This window comes from Salvia hispanica, chromosome 2 (genome assembly GCF_023119035.1).
Source record: "Salvia hispanica cultivar TCC Black 2014 chromosome 2, UniMelb_Shisp_WGS_1.0, whole genome shotgun sequence".
Taxonomy (NCBI): Eukaryota; Viridiplantae; Streptophyta; class Magnoliopsida; order Lamiales; family Lamiaceae; genus Salvia; species Salvia hispanica.
In genome coordinates, this window is record NC_062966.1 from 33,904,802 (window position 1) to 33,923,424 (window position 18,623).

General features: G+C 34.2%; 3 protein-coding genes across 3 annotated transcripts; 1 reads left to right on the forward strand and 2 right to left on the reverse strand.

Moving 5' to 3' along the window:
- LOC125203712 (UPF0496 protein 1-like) lies at positions 1-2,349 on the reverse strand. Its single transcript, XM_048102131.1, has 2 exons — positions 1,019-2,349; positions 1-774 (listed from the first exon to the last, which is right to left on the reverse strand). The coding sequence occupies exons 1-2, from the start codon at positions 2,331-2,333 to the stop codon at positions 767-769; spliced, it is 1,323 nt and encodes a 440-aa protein (XP_047958088.1). The 5' UTR covers positions 2,334-2,349; the 3' UTR covers positions 1-766.
- A 3,605-nt stretch (positions 2,350-5,954) lies between these two features.
- LOC125206846 (protein FAR1-RELATED SEQUENCE 4-like) lies at positions 5,955-7,258 on the reverse strand. Its single transcript, XM_048106066.1, has 4 exons — positions 6,530-7,258; positions 6,269-6,376; positions 6,113-6,195; positions 5,955-6,012 (listed from the first exon to the last, which is right to left on the reverse strand). The coding sequence occupies exons 1-4, from the start codon at positions 7,256-7,258 to the stop codon at positions 5,955-5,957; spliced, it is 978 nt and encodes a 325-aa protein (XP_047962023.1).
- A 5,602-nt stretch (positions 7,259-12,860) lies between these two features.
- Positions 12,861-13,284, forward strand: LOC125203452 (small polypeptide DEVIL 4-like). Its single transcript, XM_048101796.1, has one exon. It carries the CDS (start codon positions 12,954-12,956, stop codon positions 13,089-13,091), a length of 138 nt encoding a protein of 45 aa, XP_047957753.1. The 5' UTR covers positions 12,861-12,953; the 3' UTR covers positions 13,092-13,284.
- The last annotated feature ends 5,339 nt before the right edge of the window (positions 13,285-18,623 follow it).

Here is an 18,623-nt window from a genome sequence, read left to right on the forward strand (position 1 = left end):
TAGCTGCAAAAAAAATGTAACTTCCTTTTTAATTTTTTTTTTTGAAACATGTGAAGAGCAGAGAAGATCAAAGTTAGATGATCCATGAAGTAGCAAGCAGAGTTAGATACTATCTTTTACTACTACTACTAGCAATAGCATCATGCCAATTACAAGCAACCACATTTTCTTGATCTATCTCTCCAAGGAAATGTAATAAATCCCTGCAATCTACAATCAATACCAACCTAGGCAGTGCAACATTTTCTCACTCAATTCTTTTCTGATTTCCTTCTTTCACCTTTTCTTGTCCAACCAGAAACTAGTAGCATTCTCATTTAGCAAATACTGCATGTCTGAGTCTGACTGCATCATTTCTCATCTAAAAAGATTATAGCTTTCCTCTTTCACTCTTATCATAAGTAGTCACTGCCTTTTCCATTTCCTAAATTAGTCTTTTGAGAAGTGATCAGAAGCAATGCAATCTATAACAACCAAATGTGTATTTCATCTTCTATTTCCTATATCATAGATACACACTTAGCTCAAGCAGAGACTACAAAGAGTCAAAGACCAATTCTCATATTGGGAGATGCTTTGATAATAAATCAATGATACTCGTTTTAACACAATTTGAGCAAACTATCAAAGAAAACTTGAGTAGAGAGATAGATCACCATCTCTCTTGTTGATCAACTTTCCAACAATCTCATCATGCTTGCTGCCAAATGCCACTCTCTTGTTTGCAACTTTCCAACACTACATAGCTCAGTTGATCTTGAGGAATTCAAAAGACTGCTCTTTGCCCAATCATAATGCAAAACCAAGTCATTATTCAATGAAATAATTTAGAATATATACTATTATGTAGTATCCAGTCATCTTTCTAGTAACATGTGTGACAAGTGACAACTCTATGCCTCACAAGAATAAGGCCAATATATAGGTATCTATCTCCAGCCCTCATTTATCAGGACATGTATATTTCACAATGCACATAGACTGCTGATTCCTCTCTACTTCAGTCATGAAAACATACCAATATCTTGACTGGAACCCGAGGGATGATTCATGATCTTCCGCAGTATCAAAGTCCGGGCCATCCTCGTCTCTTGCGTGCACTTGTTGGCTCTGTCTCGGAGCTCCTGTATAGTCTTGATGAAGCTATCCACCTCCTGCCTGATCTCATCCACCGCCACCACCACCGCCTCGTCCCCTCTCATCGCAAACTCAGCATTCGCCAGCAACGACTCGATCACTATCTGAAACTTCTGCACCAGCCTCTTTATACTATCCAAATCATTCAGCGCTATGTAGCTACCAATCTGCATTGAGGTGAGTATCTCTGTCTGTCCCCTCAAATCCCTCTCGTAGTTCTTCCACAACGAGTTCAGCCATTTCCCCATCGAGCCCAGGGGCACGGCGGCCGCAGCCGCTAGAGCAGTCACCACCGGAGGAGCAGACACGGCGGCGGCCACCACAGAGCATATCAGCACTGAGGCAAAAGCTGCTACGAATATCACGTTCGAGACTCGTCTCCACGCCTTGAGCGACTTCAGCTTACGATCGAGCTTCCGCTTCTTGGCGTGCAATCTCTCGAGCATCTGAGACTGGCGCGAGTGGATCGAATTGAAAGCCCTAAAAAACTCCTCCGTGAATGGATCGCCCGCCGCTCTGAAATTGCTCAATTCCTCGAGAGTTCTGGCGTAATTCCTCTCCTCGGAGGCGCCGTAGTGCTCCTCCTGGAACTTCCGGAGGGCTACATTGACGATGGACTCGATGTGGCCGGCGCGCTTGAGGCAGGCGTCGAGCGCGGTGCAGAAATCTAGGGTTAGGAGGCTGTTTTCGAAGTAATCGTCGACGAGATCGGAGAGTTGGGGATTTTTCCAGACGTCGCGCTTGTTGTGGAGGATGATTTTGACGACTTCCTGGTTGGTCTCGAGGAGGCATTCGGTGACCTGGGTGAGGGAATCGAGGGAGAAGGCGCGGGAGTCGAGGGAGAGGGCGATGGAGTTGATGGCGCGGGTGGTGCGGAGCTGGACGGAGGAGTCGAAGCTCCGGAGTTGTGGATCGGAGAGGCAGGCGGCTTCGTAGGAGATGAGGTCGGGGGCGGCTGAGGAAGCATTCGGGGTGGGGTCTGAGATGGTTCGAGGCGGCGGCGGGTGTGGCTGCGGGCGGAGGGAATCGCTACGGCTGCGGTTGATTCGGCTGATTTGAATACCCATTTGTGGAGATTTTTGGAGCAGCACTCTCTCTCTCTCTTTAGTGATTGAGGGAGAGGGAGGGAGCAGTTGACAGTAGTGTTGGACTTTTGACTTGCTATGGATGATGAGAAAACGGAAGGTGGAAAACATAGAATTGAATAACGAAACAACACGGAAAATGCGATTATGTAAATCATCTTCATAGTAGATTCCATCTTAATTTTATTTGACTTGGTATATGCAAGACTAATTCCTCCGCAGCTCTTAATCTATTTACACGTTCACACTATCAGCACTTCTAGATAATTTTGTGCAATTATACTATGAGTTGCAAGATACTACTCTCTAAGTTGCTAGAATTCGTATTATTGACAAATTAACGCAATAATAACGTAGAAAATATGCAAAAATATAGTGATAAACATGTTTTCATTATAAATCATTTCAATGCTAAAATACATCAATATGATCGTAAAATCAATATTAGACACTTTAGTTAGACATTACAATTGTTAATAGGAGTACAACTAATCTATGCGTCGAATATTGTGTTTTTCAGCGTCAAACTTTAACAAGAGATGCATATATTTGCTAGCTGAAAATATCAGTCCTCACAATATAAGCAACCTGAAATATGAAGAACATTAGAGTCCATCCAAGTGCATTTAGTTATATTATTATACTATGACCAGTGCATTTAATTGAGCTTTTAATAGTGCATAAAAATCTTAATGTCTAAATACTGAGTGAAAGTAAGTTCTGAATTCGATTGGTTGAAGGCCCATATATATACCATATCCAAATAATGAGCAAAATAATAGCCCAGATGCTGATCTCATTAATATTTCAAAAATAGAAGGCCTGATTATCTTCTTATTAATATTGGTGTGCAGATGGGCCGATTAATCTGAAAAATGCAAGATGTTGAAAAGGACGTTGGGCCGATCTTCTAGCCCATTATTAAAGAGAAAAATTACACCGTGACCCTATGTTTAATATCGTGATGAAAGAATAATTATGTCCAAATAGAAACATCGATGGCCGCAAATATTCAGATAATCAACCTCTTCTGATGAAGAACTACTATTGTCTCTCTAAGAAATTAATTTTTTTATATTTCCACTCGGATCTCTTCTTCCTCCACTTCTAATTTTGTACTCCCTCCGTCCCATTAAATATGCAACATTTATTTTTCGGCACGAGATTTTATGTAGTTTTGTTTTGTAAACTAACGAAGAGAGAGTAAAGTAAGAGATAAGAAGAAGTAAAGAGGGTATTGTTTCAATTTTTAAAAACATTTCATTTTTAATGGAACAGACCAAAAATGACTATGTTTTATTTCTAATGGAACAGTGGAAGTATTTATTAAGATTTCTTTCGTTTGCTTTTATTTCTGAAAATTTAAGGTTTTTTAAGGTTTCCTATGCAGAAACAACCTCGAACTACTAATACTCCTACTAGTCAATAGTCATTAGTACTATATTACCAACTGAATGGCCAGAATTCTATTTTACAAACATTATTAAATTATTTTTTATAATAATAACAATAACAGTATATAATTACTTGACGTTAATGCATGTACCCTCAGCCAAAAGTTTTAATTCAGTTTTAAATTTCTATTGTGTCGTCAAAGTGAAAATATACATTTGATATTTGTATTAATTTGTAACCAGTTCGAAATTCATTTAATATAGTATTCTTAGAGCACCCACAATGAATGTCCGATCTCACGCCCAATCGTCCGAGATCAGGTTCGGGCTTGATTGGGCATCCATTGCAAGCGTCGGGCATGCCCGAGGACGACCAAGAGTTCGGTCACGACCGATCTCTCACTGATCCATCGGGCGTGAGATCGGGCTCCCATTGCAGGCCGATGCCCGAGCCCGATAGGACCATTTTCCGTTTTTTCTATAAAAATTTTAAATTATTTTTAAACCCTAATTTAAACCACTATAAATACTCAATTTTTCTTCACTTTTCACACACCAACCCTCTAAACCTTTCACTTTCTTTTCTCAATCTTCAATATCCACACTTTCAACAATGGATCCGAGTCAATTTCCAAACCCCCATAGTGTCGACGACGGTATGCCCATTTGAGCTAGAGGTTAAATTTAGATGACTAGTTTGGTTTTTTTTTAATTTAGTATTTTAGTTTTAATGAAGTTTTTTTTTAGCTAAATGATGTAGTTTTTTTTTAAATTAGGTAATGTAGTGTTTTTTTTTTCATTTGTGGTGTTTAATATAATATATTTTGGTATTTTAGTAATTAAAAATAAAATTAAAAAATAATAATTTAAAATTAAAATGAAAAGTGGATAAGAGATAGGGCATCCACTAGGACTCCACCTTTGCAGAAAGATAGGACATGTTAATATGACAACCACTAGAGTTTTCACTAGGGCTTTCACTAAGACATTCATTGTGGATGCTCTAATAATGAAATCGGCTTATAAATTTTAGATCGAGAGAATGTATGAAACGTTATACTCCTAGTACGTAGTACTACGATTGTGGATATTTTTATTGTATATAGGCTTTTATTTGCTTTTATTTTGGGTGTATATCAAAAATCATGAATACGCTGCTACTGACTAAACATACATATCAGCCAAAGATTAAAAATGGAAATGAGAAAATATTAGTAGCACTTAATTAAATATAATTACATTTTTTTTCAAAAAATAACTCAAACTTCTGTATTGTACTTAACTCCATCAATTTAAATTTTTTTATTATAAAAAAACATATCAAATTAAAGTAATTTTTTATCATTCTAATTGTATTTGTTTAGATGAAAAAATAAATAAATATAAAGTGTAGATATCATACCCTACTTCTGTATCTTTAGACCATCTCCAATCATACCCAAAAATGAATTTTGGTGTAGAAATTTTCTCCAACTATATACCAAACTTAGGGAACGGATCCCCTGCTGTGGAGAAATCACAGCAGGGGCAGCTGTGCTCAAAACGCAGCGTTTCGGAGTTGGCGAACGGCGTCGTTTTCGGTTTCACAATTTGATTCACAATTTCTTATTCAAACGGCAGCGTTTCGGAGAATTGGGGAACGGCGCCGTTTTTGGTTTCACAATTTGATTGACCAGTTTCTTCCACGTTTTCATTTCACTCTAATTCCTCTCTTTCTGATTTTTTTTTTTACTGGAAACTAAATCAATTAAATAAAAATAAGAAATCTGATGTTACTTAGATTTGTTATAAACTAGACTAATCTGTGAAGGAGTTGCATAATTATATTTGGTCGATTTGTATGAGGCAATGGAGTATGTACGCTTGCAAATAAAACCAAGTGTTCCAGGTAATGCATACCAAGTGCTTGAAGAAAAGACCAAGGGAAGTAATTTACTTGAGATTTATTTAGAAACCTGCAATATCTGTTTCATAAGTCCTGCCCAAAGCCAATAATATAAAAACAAATAATAGTAAAAATTAATTATTCCATGTTCGATAATAATATATATTTCCCAATTTCATTTATAAAATATGAAATATGGTTTGGCATACGAAATACATACGTCCACGGAACAAACAAGTCAGTTCTCTAATTTTTCATTTCTAAAGTAAGTCTTCTCCCATTTCTCTAATACGTCATAATCCAAACAGAGTAGATGTTTAAAACATTAATACTCCATTCATAGTTAACATTAGATATAACAATTATAATTCAGCACTTCAAGAGATGCTTACATCAAAATATATATTCAAATGCATGAGATATCTATTATATCAAAAAGTACAAGCATGAATTTCAATGATCTTGATCTTGATAGTTGATGCTAGATATGCCTCCAGAGCTCCATTCAATGCTGCATCGAATAATTGGATCAACTAAACATGTGCATGCTAAGAAGAAAAGATATAGTTTATAGAGGGGCACAACTAATAACAAAGAATAAAAGAGGGTACCATCTTGGACTTAAGCTGCTTGTTCTGCTTGTTATGCTGGAATTTGTTCCATCAACAGAATATAAGGTTTGATCTAATGGTGCCTACATTAAAAAATAGAAAAATATAAATTGCAACAAATTACACCTAAAAGCTGTAGTATAAGTAGAGTTATACCGTTAACAATTCAGTGAAACTTAAATAATTTCCAGTCCTTTCAAGGCATGCATTAGATGTTGGAAGTGTTGGACTTGCAACATGCAATGAATTTTGTGCTCCAACAACCTACAATTATTACAAAATATGTAATTAGCTAACTCATTTTCGAATCTATAGCAGTATAATAATTCTACTTACTTGTGCTTTGTGATTTGGTTTTCTTCGTTTTGATTGAAGTTCTACCCAACTCTTCAATCGTTTCGAACCTTTTGAACCAACCTTTTTCTTGAATCCTTTTGATACCATCATATGAGAAACAACTGGGGAAATCTTCGCATTGCTCCTATTTTCTTGGTCATCTTCTTTTGAACGCATTTCCATTACCTTTTTATAGAGATCAGACATCGTTTCATGCACCAAGGAGAAGGTTGATTGGTGAACAGAAGCTTCATTAGCCAACCTTATAAGCATTTGACATAGTCTCCTATACCGCTCAGCACTTTGCAATTTAGAATTTTCTTCAACTTCATTGCCTACATAGTCGTGCACTACACCAGCTCTAGCTTCTCTTGTCCATCTTTTAAGAATGTAATTCTCCGAAAGCAACTTCACGTCTAACACATCAAACACTTTCACAGAATGACAACATATCAATCCTATCATCTCAAACCTTCGGCAACTACAATGAATCATCTTTGTATTAGGATCATAGGTCACCCTCCATTCTCCATCATGATTGATTAGTTTGATGACATATTCGAATAATGATCCTGACTCATCTTTATGCTCTATATATGCAGCTGCAAACAAGATGAACTCATTCTGAAACAGATCAAAAACGGATGGAGTATAAATCTTAGAAAGTTGCTGTAACATGGGAGAACTCTCCAACCTCAACCTAGGCAATTTTTGGCGTGCCTCAAAATCACACTTTAGTTCGTTATACCGTTTATCCTCCACGACATGCTCAAAATTCTTACAAAATTGTGCAATGCTTAAGGTTGGCATGGTACAATTCTTGATAGTAGAATTGACACTTTCACTAAGTTGTGTGCTTCTCATACCAAGGGTGAAGGCTTTTAAATAGCAACATGCCCATTTCTCCTTCACGTTGTACATATGTTTCAACCACGTGTTGTTAAAAGTTTTGAAAAGTTACTCAAACCTCCCAATTTCCCCATCCTCAAAGCCATCATCCCCTTTTAAAAATTTTCGAAAACCACGATCCTTCCTTAAAAGATTTCCCATGTTTGATTCCATTTTGCATTAAGTGCCTGGCTTCCCTAAATTTTCGGCATTACCTCGTGAAAAAGCTTTTGCCATTGCTTTTGATCTTGATCTTTTAAAATGAGAGGCCTTTTGTTTTGTGTGCCCCCAAAAAAATTTAAACAACCTTTAAATGAAACTTTGTTTCATCATAAAAAAAGGGTGCACCGAAAATCCGGGCTCCATTGTTGAAACCCCAGAACCGGAAATTATTATCCCATTAGTCAAAAAGTGGTATCTAATGACAAACCCTGCCAAAATATAAGTCGTCCCTTCCATCGCAAAAAAAAATTAGTTATCTCTCTTCCATCCTTTGGTTATGATAGAATAGGGTTTTTTATGTTGATTTAAAGTATTTCATTAGACAAGACTTACCATATACCATGCTTCTTTGTCTTAAGAAGATAATTCTTAGCATCCTATTTGTAACCAAAGCCCTTTCCCCCCCCTTATCAAATTAAAGACGATTTGATTTAACTCCTTGAAAACTATCTCATGGGCTTGAACCCCGAATCGGCTTGAGAAGATAACATATGTCTTGTCTCGGGAGATAAAAGGATGATTATGCCTTAATAAACTGTTTACTTTATACACACCCGTACCCCCATCTTACTTTAAAATTTTTTGGGGCTCAAATAAGGGTTTTTAAAGAATCTCTTTTGTCTTCTTGGCCTCCTTTCCCTCCGTATTGAACCCAAAACATCCAAGCATCATCTAAGCTATCAAATTCCATACCAACTTTAGGCTTCAAATCAATATCTGGACTTGTGTTCATGGTGACAAATTATTGCAAAAGTCTGTAAAAGCCACAAAAAGAAAATATATAAGGAAAAAATGAAATCACATAATACATATGCAATGCTATGTTCCTCTGTACTAGATAGCAAGCTCCATAACAATCAAAACCAATAATATGTTCATAAGAAAATAATATTGAGAAAATAGAGTATTTCACTACAGAATGTCTCCATCCCCATAAAACATTAATAATAGAAAAATGTATAGATGATTTTACATTTAAATTGAATACCTGATGCTTATCAACAATGAGAAGCTTTGAGAAGAAAATTGCATAGAGAAAGAGGAGAGCAAAAAGTCGCGCAGCTTTGAGAAGAAAATTGCATAGAGAAAGAGGAGAGCAGAAAGTCGCGCGCGCCTTTTTTTTGGGAAAGATTAAGATGAAAAAGTTAATGATTCAATTTCTATATTCTAATATCCAGAAAAATGAGGCAAAGGAAAATATTCAAAATAGCGTATTTCGGAAGAGAGAGGAAGTGCAGAAAATTAAAAATTATAGCACTTTTTTACTATTTTAAATTAAGCATGCAATACGGTGCCGTTTGGTCTTGGTCTTTTCTTCAAGCACTTGGTATGCATTACCTGGAACACTTGGTTTTATTTGCAAGCATACATACTCCATTGCCTCATACAAATCGACCAAATATAATTCTGCAACTCCTTCACAGATTAGTCTAGTTTATAACAAATCTAAGTAACATCAGATTTCTTATTTTTATTTAATTGATTTAGTTTCCAGTAAAGAAAAAAAAAATCAGAAAGAGAGGAATTAGAGTGAAATGAAAACGTGGAAGAAACTGGTCAATCAAATTGTGAAACCAAAAACGGCGCCGTTCCCCAATTCTCCGAAACGCTGCCGTTTGAATAAGAAATTGTGAATCAAATTGTGAAACCGAAAACGACGCCGTTCGCCAACTCCGAAACGCTGCGTTTTGAGCACAGCTGCCCCTGCTGTGATTTCTCCACAGCAGGGGATCCGTTCCCCCAAACTTAACCCATTTTTTATGTTTTTTTTGAAACAACACCAAATCTGGTGTTACTGCAAATCTTTTGTGAGACAATAACTCAAAAATTGTGTAAATTTTGAATTTGGTGTAAATGGTTGGAGTAAAATTACTTTTGGTGTGACATATACTCAAAAAATGAGTTTGAGATTGGTGGTTGGAGATGATCTTAGAAGCCAACTCAATTTCTAGTGGGATTACTGTTGTCAATCAAGTCAACCTAACATACTTCGGCCAATCCTACTAGGTTGTGGCTTTGAGTTATTTGAATTAGAGCTAATCGATTGTGATTTTTATCGGGTTATAATATTTAACTCAAAACCTAAACATTGGGGGTTAACATTCGGACAGTATATAGATTGGTTAGATGGTGTGTTGTAGTAGTAATTTTTTTTTTGCAATGTGTAGGAGTATTTATGACTAGCATCGTTCAAAATGTATGTATACGTTTACTGTATTTGTATGTTACTTTATACATAAGGCAGAGGCTCATTCAAAGCCGTATAAGAGTGTACATATAAACTGAAATATGAGCTACATACACAGTACCATATAGTCTAGGGTTCTAGAAAGTTGAGAATTTGGTTTAATCTATTCATCTGTACCTTCATCTCCGCAAATAATTAATAGAGAAGGATGAATCTTTACCAATTAAAATTTTGGAATATTAGAGGTGAATGAACAAAATTGGACAACAAAATCGAAATTTCGGATTCTCAGACACCCCGAAATCCAATGAGGATTTCATGACTAATCCCTTTCTTAATTAACAAATTAACAGCCCCCATTTCATTCACTCACATGCGCTAATTTAACTGTGAATTTCGGAGCTGTCTTGGAGTAGAAATCAAAACAAAGATCTTCTTCCAATAATTAATACGCCTAATTTCCTATTAAATATGGTTTACTAACTTTTTTTTATTGTTGAGGGTCAATTATAATTCCTATAGCTTATCCAACTTAATAAAATTCCAAGAAACCTTGAGGCCTCAGGGGCTTGGAAGAGTCAAATTTATCCCCAGTTTTTAGCCAAGTGCTACATTGGTTTCTCCCTTATTTCTCCCTTATTTCTCCCTAACTCAACATTTCATTTTTACATCATTATTTTTTATATTATTTAATTTTCCCTACAAATGTATTTAATAAATAGACTAATAATGAACAATTCATCGTTGTATTAATCATTGGAAAATATAATACAACGAGAAAAAAAAAAACTACAAATAAAAAACGCAAATAAACAAAGATTTAAAAAAAAAAAAAAAATCTAAGACGGAGGGGCCGGAGGGGCGTCGGGATCGAGCCCCAGCGTACTCTGCAGGTGTTGGATGCATTTCCAGAGGGCCGCCTTTTCTTCAGGGGTCCCGCCGCCGGTGAAGTACAGCGTGTACATCTGGGTCAGATTGGCGACATTGCTCGAATAAGTGGCTTTTTCTAAGTCGATGACGGATTCCGACGCGACTTCCGACGTTGCGCCCTTCCCCTTCCGCCTCCCCTTCGCCTTCTTCACTCCCTCCGGGCGCTCGTGCGGACCATCCCCACTCAAGTCGATGTGGGCCGCGCTCCCCTCGCTCTCCGAAACGCTAAGTCGCGAGCGCACCGATTTCCCGTGCAGCGCGTCGTGCATTCCCGTCCGGAATTTGGGGAGATCCTTCAGCCTTATCGTAGATGTTCCAATACTTGAAGCCCTTCGTCGACAAGTACTGGCTACTATACATCCGGATGGCCTCATCTCGGACCATGTGCTCGTTCTGGCCACTCGTCATGTGAGTCATCAAGTTAGAATAAATACCGTTGAAGTGCCCGCAGTCCGCTTATCCAACTTAATAAAATTCCAAGAAACCTTGAGGCCTCAGGGGCTTGGAAGAGTCAATTTAAATTTAAAGTTAAAGTAAGACTTTGTACGAATGCTAGTACCAAATTTGCATTATGATTAAACGTTTATAGTTCCTTCAAATAGACACACAAATTAAATTAATGTTAACAACTTTTGTAGTTGTGACAGCAATATTAATTCTTAATTTGAGTGAGATATTGAGACTGACTTGGCTGACACATAATCGTCGTTTTTAGCTGCATTTAATTTTATGAAGTCGACCTTTTTATATGACACATAATTTATCCACGTAAAACATAACTTTTTACTGTTAAATCAAATACTACTACCAATTTAAGGGAACTCACGATACGAAAGAGAACTCATTAGTCCATGTAGTTATCCCAAATTATTAAGTGAAAATTAAACGTGGAAGCATATATAATTTTGTAATTTGTTACTCACTAGAAATAACTTTTCAAAACCTATTTCGCATCATATTTGAAAAATCAAGCAAATAATGTTCATGAACCGCATGTGATTAATTAGTAGAGGTTTAATGAATTCGAACCAATAAGCTTTCATTCAAATACTCATTTTACCACTAGCTAATAAAAAGAGATGATAATAATGGGCAATGTCCAGTCATGTGGCTGTCACGTGACAGCATCTCTTCCTTGTATCGCGCAGGGCTGTCTTAGTGCAAACAATACTTAAATTAATTTGCTACACATTCATGAATTAGCAATGGACCATATAAACCTGCTGGTCCACTGTTTGAATTTCTAGGCATTCTTGAGTGTATTTTGATCCTCTACTGTCCCCTTCATTTTATTTTATTTTATTTTCTATTTTAGACCCCACTCCTAATCATACACTCTCTTCTCTTGTCCTCAACTTGGATATTTTCTTCTGTGAAAACACTCGTGTGCAATCTTCCAAGATCTTTCAATTTTGTCAGATTTACACTATATACATAATTTAATGTTACACATAGTATAATTATTAAGAAAAAAAATGGGACTATTGTAGGTATATAATTCTTAAGGCATGGTGAAACACTAAGCAAAACATGTTTAGCACTGCCTCAAATTCCAAGAGCAATGCTTGTAAACAATTCAACCCTGGTTGGAATTAAAGATGCCAATTTCTGTAACACCATTAATGTTTTTGAATTAAGCTTTATTTAAGAGTTTAGATTTTATCAAATGTCCCTTTACTGTCCCTATTAAGGAATCTCACTGTGAAACTGCGCATTAAAATAATCACTTCACCACTTCAGCTGTGTGAAAGTATCACTTCTGCTGTAATGTTTGACTGACTCACTGATCAACTACAACTACCATCCTTTATTGCAACAAAATTCGTACCAATTTCCATAATAATAATAAAAAAATTTAAATCAAATAAAAGAAGATAACAATTCTCCTATGTATGAATGGGGAGTACAAATTTATGTAAAAAATCTTGGTAGATTCGATCATGTAACGTTTCGACTGGTCTATTGAAAATTCAGTAAACATATAACTGTGTGGAAAATATAGTATGACAAAAAAAATTAAAGCAAACTCAAAAATATGATAGGTTATAAATTATAATGTATTGGGGCCAAGCAACTATGTAGGAGGATGATGCCTGCATTAATGATGCAACGTGGCAACCAGAAAATGGGCCATTATAAGAACCCCCTTCTGCCCCCTCATTTCAAACTCAAACCACTTCTCAATTCTCATCATTCTTGAGAGAGAATCACCTAGCAAGAAATTCTTCTTTTTCTTGAAATCAAAATTTTCTTGTTGTTGAAGCAGATTCAACTTAAATGGAGATGAAAATGAGGGACGAGTCGTCGAAGAAGCGATTGTCAAGCAAGAAATTGGGAAGATTCATGAAGGAACAGAGAGGAAGGCTCTACATAATGAGGAGATGTGTAGTTATGCTTCTTTGCTGGCATGACTGAATTTTTTTTCTAAATTAATTAGGTTTAGTGAATTATTGTGTATGTATGAATGTATCCATCCCCAGGAAAGGATTTTGCTCTCAGTTAGTTTCTTTCTTGGCCTTAATTTTACTGTCATTTTATCCTCTATTTACTGTAAATATCTATCCTACCATCATTTTCCCTCATTAGTGAGATCATGAGTCTTTTTCCATTTGTGCATGGTATTTTTTTCGTATTTTAGTAGTGTAGTACTATCATTTCTCATATGATGATGATTATGGTAGCTAGTGAGCAGTTTGGCACTATTGCATATTGTTTTTAAGTTTATTTTCTAGCAACAAATTAGATAAATTCGAATAGCATCGCGTATGTAATAATTGGAGGTTGCATTATTAATTAAGATAAACAATTATGACATAAATTTCAACATAGTAATGATGGCTCTTTTGGCTGAGAGTATAATATGATTGGGAAATTTGCTCCCATACCACAAATTGACACCTTTTAATTATAAACTACTAGTACCATTTTCAACAAATTTATCATGCATTTCCATATTATAATATGATCCCTTGGTTCGTAAAAATTTTCAGTCTTATAATTCACTCCAAAGTGTGACCAATATAAATACTACTACTACTACTACTACTACTACTACTACTACTACTACTACTACTATATTTTTATTCCATCAAAAGTTAATACTCCACTATACAATATCACGCCGAAGAATTAGCCTCTCAACCACCACGTGCATATTTATAGTAAACCATTTATTAAAATTCCAAAGGTAAAAGTAAAATTTCATGAGACAGAAGTCTCCTAGTTTTAATGGCATTCCTTTGTCCCACTCTCCTCCACTTTCTAATTTAAAAAAATATAATTTGATGATATTAAAACTATATATACTTTAAATTATTTGCACCAAATTAGTCATGGTCTTAATTTCTTGTCAGTCTGTTGAGCTTAATATTAAAACCAGTTGAAAATCATATTGCAAAAAAAGATAAGAAAAACCCAAAAATGTGTGGCAGTGAGTGAGAATTGAATAGGTGATGCAGTTTTTGCCTTAAAAGGGGGAAGACAGTTCAAAAGGAAATATGACTGACAATCAGAATCAACCAAAAACAAAATTCTGCAATCGCAGAATTAAATGACAAAATTAATGAAGATAAGAAAGGTTAGTAGGGGCTAGAAAAACTGCAGCGCCCCAGTCATTTAGTTCAGTACCCTTTTCTTTGTAATTTTTGATTAAATGCATTTTTTGGGATTGTTCCGTTTGACTTAACAATCATTTTGCACTATAAATACTTATATATAAATATATGAGTCACAATTTTTTGGTGACTCACATAAGTCGGAAGTTATAACTTATAAGCTCAATTGAACTGTCTATACCTACTCCATTTGCCTAGTTAATACTCCTACTAGCATACCACAATAATTATTCTTATCATCAACTGAAAGTGGGCGCCACAAGAGTTTATGTAAAAATGGATTTTTATAATTTATTTATCCTTCTATTAATATGTATAATTACAAAATACTCTTAATCTTGACTCGTACATAAGAGTCTGAGAAAGTCACACCAAAGAATTCATTATATAGCCATGGGGCTATTAAATTAGGACAACCTAAATAAGTTTGACTATGTATTTATGAAAGAATGAGCTTTTTAGCACTAGTATTATTAATGGTTCAGTATTGGTAATTTTATCGTTCAACATTATATTCTCTCATTTTATTTCAAGATGGAAGTAAATAAAATTACTACTACTCCCAAATGAGAAATTCTCACCTACCCAATGAAACGTGGCGATATGTTACTATTTGCAGGCGAATCAATCACAATTAACCATATTTGACTCCAACTAAAATTACTATATATACTAGTATAACATTTTATAGAAATTTATTATTTGTTGTTCCGTTGCCATAAATGAATTTTCCTTTAGAAAATATATACACCTTTTTTCGTGAACAGAGACATCAATTCCTCTTCGCGTATACTCCTATTACAAGGAAATGCACGTGAACTAAATTTATTTCTCTTTTTTATATTTTTTCTTTATTTAAAACTTAAATTAATTGTGACTATAATCTACTAGAGTATATATATACCAAATCTTGAAAACTGATGACTTTTTTTTATTTCTTAGACTAGCCTAGACCTCCCACTTTCAGTTTGTTTTTTTTTTAAACCAAACATATAAATTTAATGAAGTGCACAAATGAGAGGATCGTCCCACATATGAGATATTTTAGGAGGCAAAGTGTAAATCCAATTACTATGGAACCGATGAATATCGTAAAAACAAGCAAAGTGTATCATTCAAAAAAAAATCTTTTGTTTGTCTCATCTCATTGCATGTATCCGATTTCTCTATTTCTTTTTTTTTTTTTTAACTTTCTGCAGGACTAAATATCCAATTTTGACTTAACATAGATTTAAGATATGTAAGAATGAAAAAATTAATGTATGTAAAAGCGAGTGAAAAAATTATAGAATGTGAATTATAAGTGATAGTACTAATTAACAAAAGCTTAAATCGAAAAGACGGACAAAATGAAAGTCAAAATTTTCTAATAAATACATATAGTAAGACGAAAAAATTAAAATATGAATGTACTCTCATGTATAGAATTTAATGGTACCTCCTTTTTTGAAAAGAGGAGTTGAAGGATAAAATAGCATGTGGGTTTGCTCCCCATGAAAGGACTATTAAATGTCGTTACTTGATCAACTCTATCTTTGTTTTTGCTCCCTAATATTTTGTATTATTGCCTTTTAGCTCCACTCATCAGCCATCAAACATAATCAATTTCATCCCATTTTAATCTATTTAATTATTTAATTCCCTTTCTTTTGTTCCTATATATGTAACTTAATTTTGTTGCCTGAATCTAGGACAAGTGGTGCCCGCAATCGGTTCCAAATTTCCTATACAAATCTAAGCAATATTCGTGTAAAATAATATAATATCAGCCTAACTCAAAACTATTAATACATTGGCTTTCATTCCTTGGTAGATTAATTTAACTAATTTTAAATATTGAAATAAATAAATATAAATATTACATCAAATAGTAATTAAAATGCTAGTGTCAATTAATCATGGTTTGAGACTGTTCTTTGAACTATGCTCTATTCTTTTTCCAAAACTTTATTTCTATGGAAATATACAGTAATTTATTTATGGTGTTGAAAAAGTGTGGAAGGACAGTTATTCAATTATGCATGATATATTTTAAAAAAGATTTAAATTCAAAATCATTTCTGCATTCAAGCCCTTCTCTGAGGTGTGGGCCGTGGGCCGTGGGCTCATGTACATGATTGCGGACCGGTAACATCCCTATACTTCTGAATTGCTATTTTTTTGTTTTAAATTAACGGCACCGTTTTGATCTGGCTTGTATAGTAATCTTTTTAAACTTTGAAACATGTAGATTTTTAGTAGTACTTAATTAAGAAATATATGCACAAAGTGGTGATTGCAGTCATAATAAAACCGGTACAAATTATTGAGGCCAAAATTGTTCGTATGCGTAAAAACAGTAAAATGATCTTGTAATATAGTACATGCTCATAAATTCGTTTTCATTGATATAGTAGAATTATTGCCCCACTTTCTAAAGCGTGCGGGGATGACAGAATGAGATGAGTCGACATTCACACTTTTCGTGCGTATTTGATGTGATGTTTCACTTTATTTTTCATTCCGTATTTCAATTATTTGAAAATTTTAAACATTTCCATATGCATATTGTGTATTTACCATTTTTTAAAGTTTACATATTCGGAGGAGCAAGAATAGACCGCCTATAAATAAAGTCAATAAAATGCAGATTTCAATTTTATGGTACAATTGATCTACAAAAACAATGTTGACTTTCATTTTGAAATGAATATTATAAGAAAAACATTGCTAAAAGTATAAGAAGTGGAGTAGATCTAATTAAATGCTTTTAATTTTATGTGCTGAAGACACTCAAGTAAATAAGGATATATTTATGGGTGAGGCTAATTTTCTATAAACACTACACAAAAGTTAGGCCCACCAATTAAGTTTTCAAAGATGTGATTTTCATATGAAACTTACTTTTTTCACATATCCTATACGTGTACTAGCTAATTTTAAATTCTTAATCTTCTTGCTGAATTGCGACCCTGACTTTTCTCCTCCATCCAATAAGTTAGGGTTCAAATTTTCACAGGATAACATAACAGAGAACAATTATTGATAAATCACTTTATTATGGAGTAGTTTTCTAACAAGCATGTTACTATTTAAAAAAAATTAGGCCCATCGTTCAAGCAGTTATGAATTTTGAAATATGTTTTTATTTGAAATTCAGAAAAAATCTATAATACGGGTTAAACTCTTTTTTTTTTAAAACGGATTAAACTCTTTAGTCACAAATAAAATGTTAGAAGGATATTAATATCGTATATACAGAAATACCGTATAGTAAAAGTGTAAAACTATGTATAATTTTCCGTTAAAATAAACCTATGTATTTAGTCGGTAAAATCAGAAGTAATTTGTGTATTACTCCTTTTAACAAAACAGATATAAGCACAAGGTATACGTCGTTGTTTTTAGTCAATAAATATTTGAGAATTTTTATCACTTCATTATTTACTACTCAAGATCTTATTTTAAGTTTCCTAGAAATACCATGCAGAATTTGGAAATGGGCTAAATACTGTTCTCGTGTACTGAGCTCCTTTGACCCTTTTTAGAGAATTGAGGATATTTCTAATTGGGCCCAAAATATTTTAATATTGGACAAAATTTCGAAATGGGCTAAATACTAATTAATTAGTTTTCACAAACAAACTTGTACATGAGACCCAAAAATTTCGAAAACAATTAAGGATATTTTGGTAATTAATATTTTAAATTTAATCTTTAAAATATGCGATTAATAAGCTAGATTAGAAAATTTAGAGTTATATCTCCAGATGGAACTGAATCAGCAAGGTCATACTGTAATTTCTTTCTACTCTTTAGATCAATAAGTAGTATAAAAAACTATTATAGAAATAGGACTTCAGAAATTTGTAAGTTTGAGTTTAAATTATGTTTTGATTTTAAGGAAAATATTATCAAGAAAATTGTGAAATGTTTTGGGTCCCAGTATAGAATATCTGGCTCCGCTAATTAGTTCCATCCGTCCCAATAATTTGAATCCGTACGGTCTATGTACATGTAAATTATAAAAAGCATAAAATGATGAAATTGTTACTTTACTAATAAGCTAAGACTCCAATTATTTTCTATTCTCTTTTTACTTAAATGTATAATTAATGAATAAGTATAAAATACAAGTATCCGCTATCTAAATTTGTTTGTATAATACCCAAACCCTACCCAAATAAATCACATGCTATTAGTCTATTATTACCCTCCCAAGCTACTAGCACTACTAGTGAAACATTCTTAACTAGCTTCAACTTAATAAAAAAAAATACTATATATATCTTCAAAATTGTCAGCACAAATGCACAGATTATTCCAATATGCAACTGTAGATTTTTTTATAAAA

Bases quoted from the DNA above. Each gene is read 5' to 3' on its own strand.
- LOC125203452 (XM_048101796.1), top strand. From the start codon at position 12,954: ATGGAGATGAAAATGAGGGACGAGTCGTCGAAGAAGCGATTGTCAAGC.
- LOC125203712 (XM_048102131.1), bottom strand. From the start codon at position 2,333: ATGTTTTCCACCTTCCGTTTTCTCATCATCCATAGCAAGTCAAAAGTC.
- LOC125206846 (XM_048106066.1), bottom strand. From the start codon at position 7,258: ATGCCAACCTTAAGCATTGCACAATTTTGTAAGAATTTTGAGCATGTC. The intron at 6,377-6,529 runs GTTGGTTCAAAA...TAATAATTGTAG, and splicing joins CAAAAGGATTCAAGAAAAAG to GTTGTTGGAGCACAAAATTC. The intron at 6,196-6,268 runs GTATAACTCTAC...TTTTTAATGTAG, and splicing joins GTTTCACTGAATTGTTAACG to GCACCATTAGATCAAACCTT.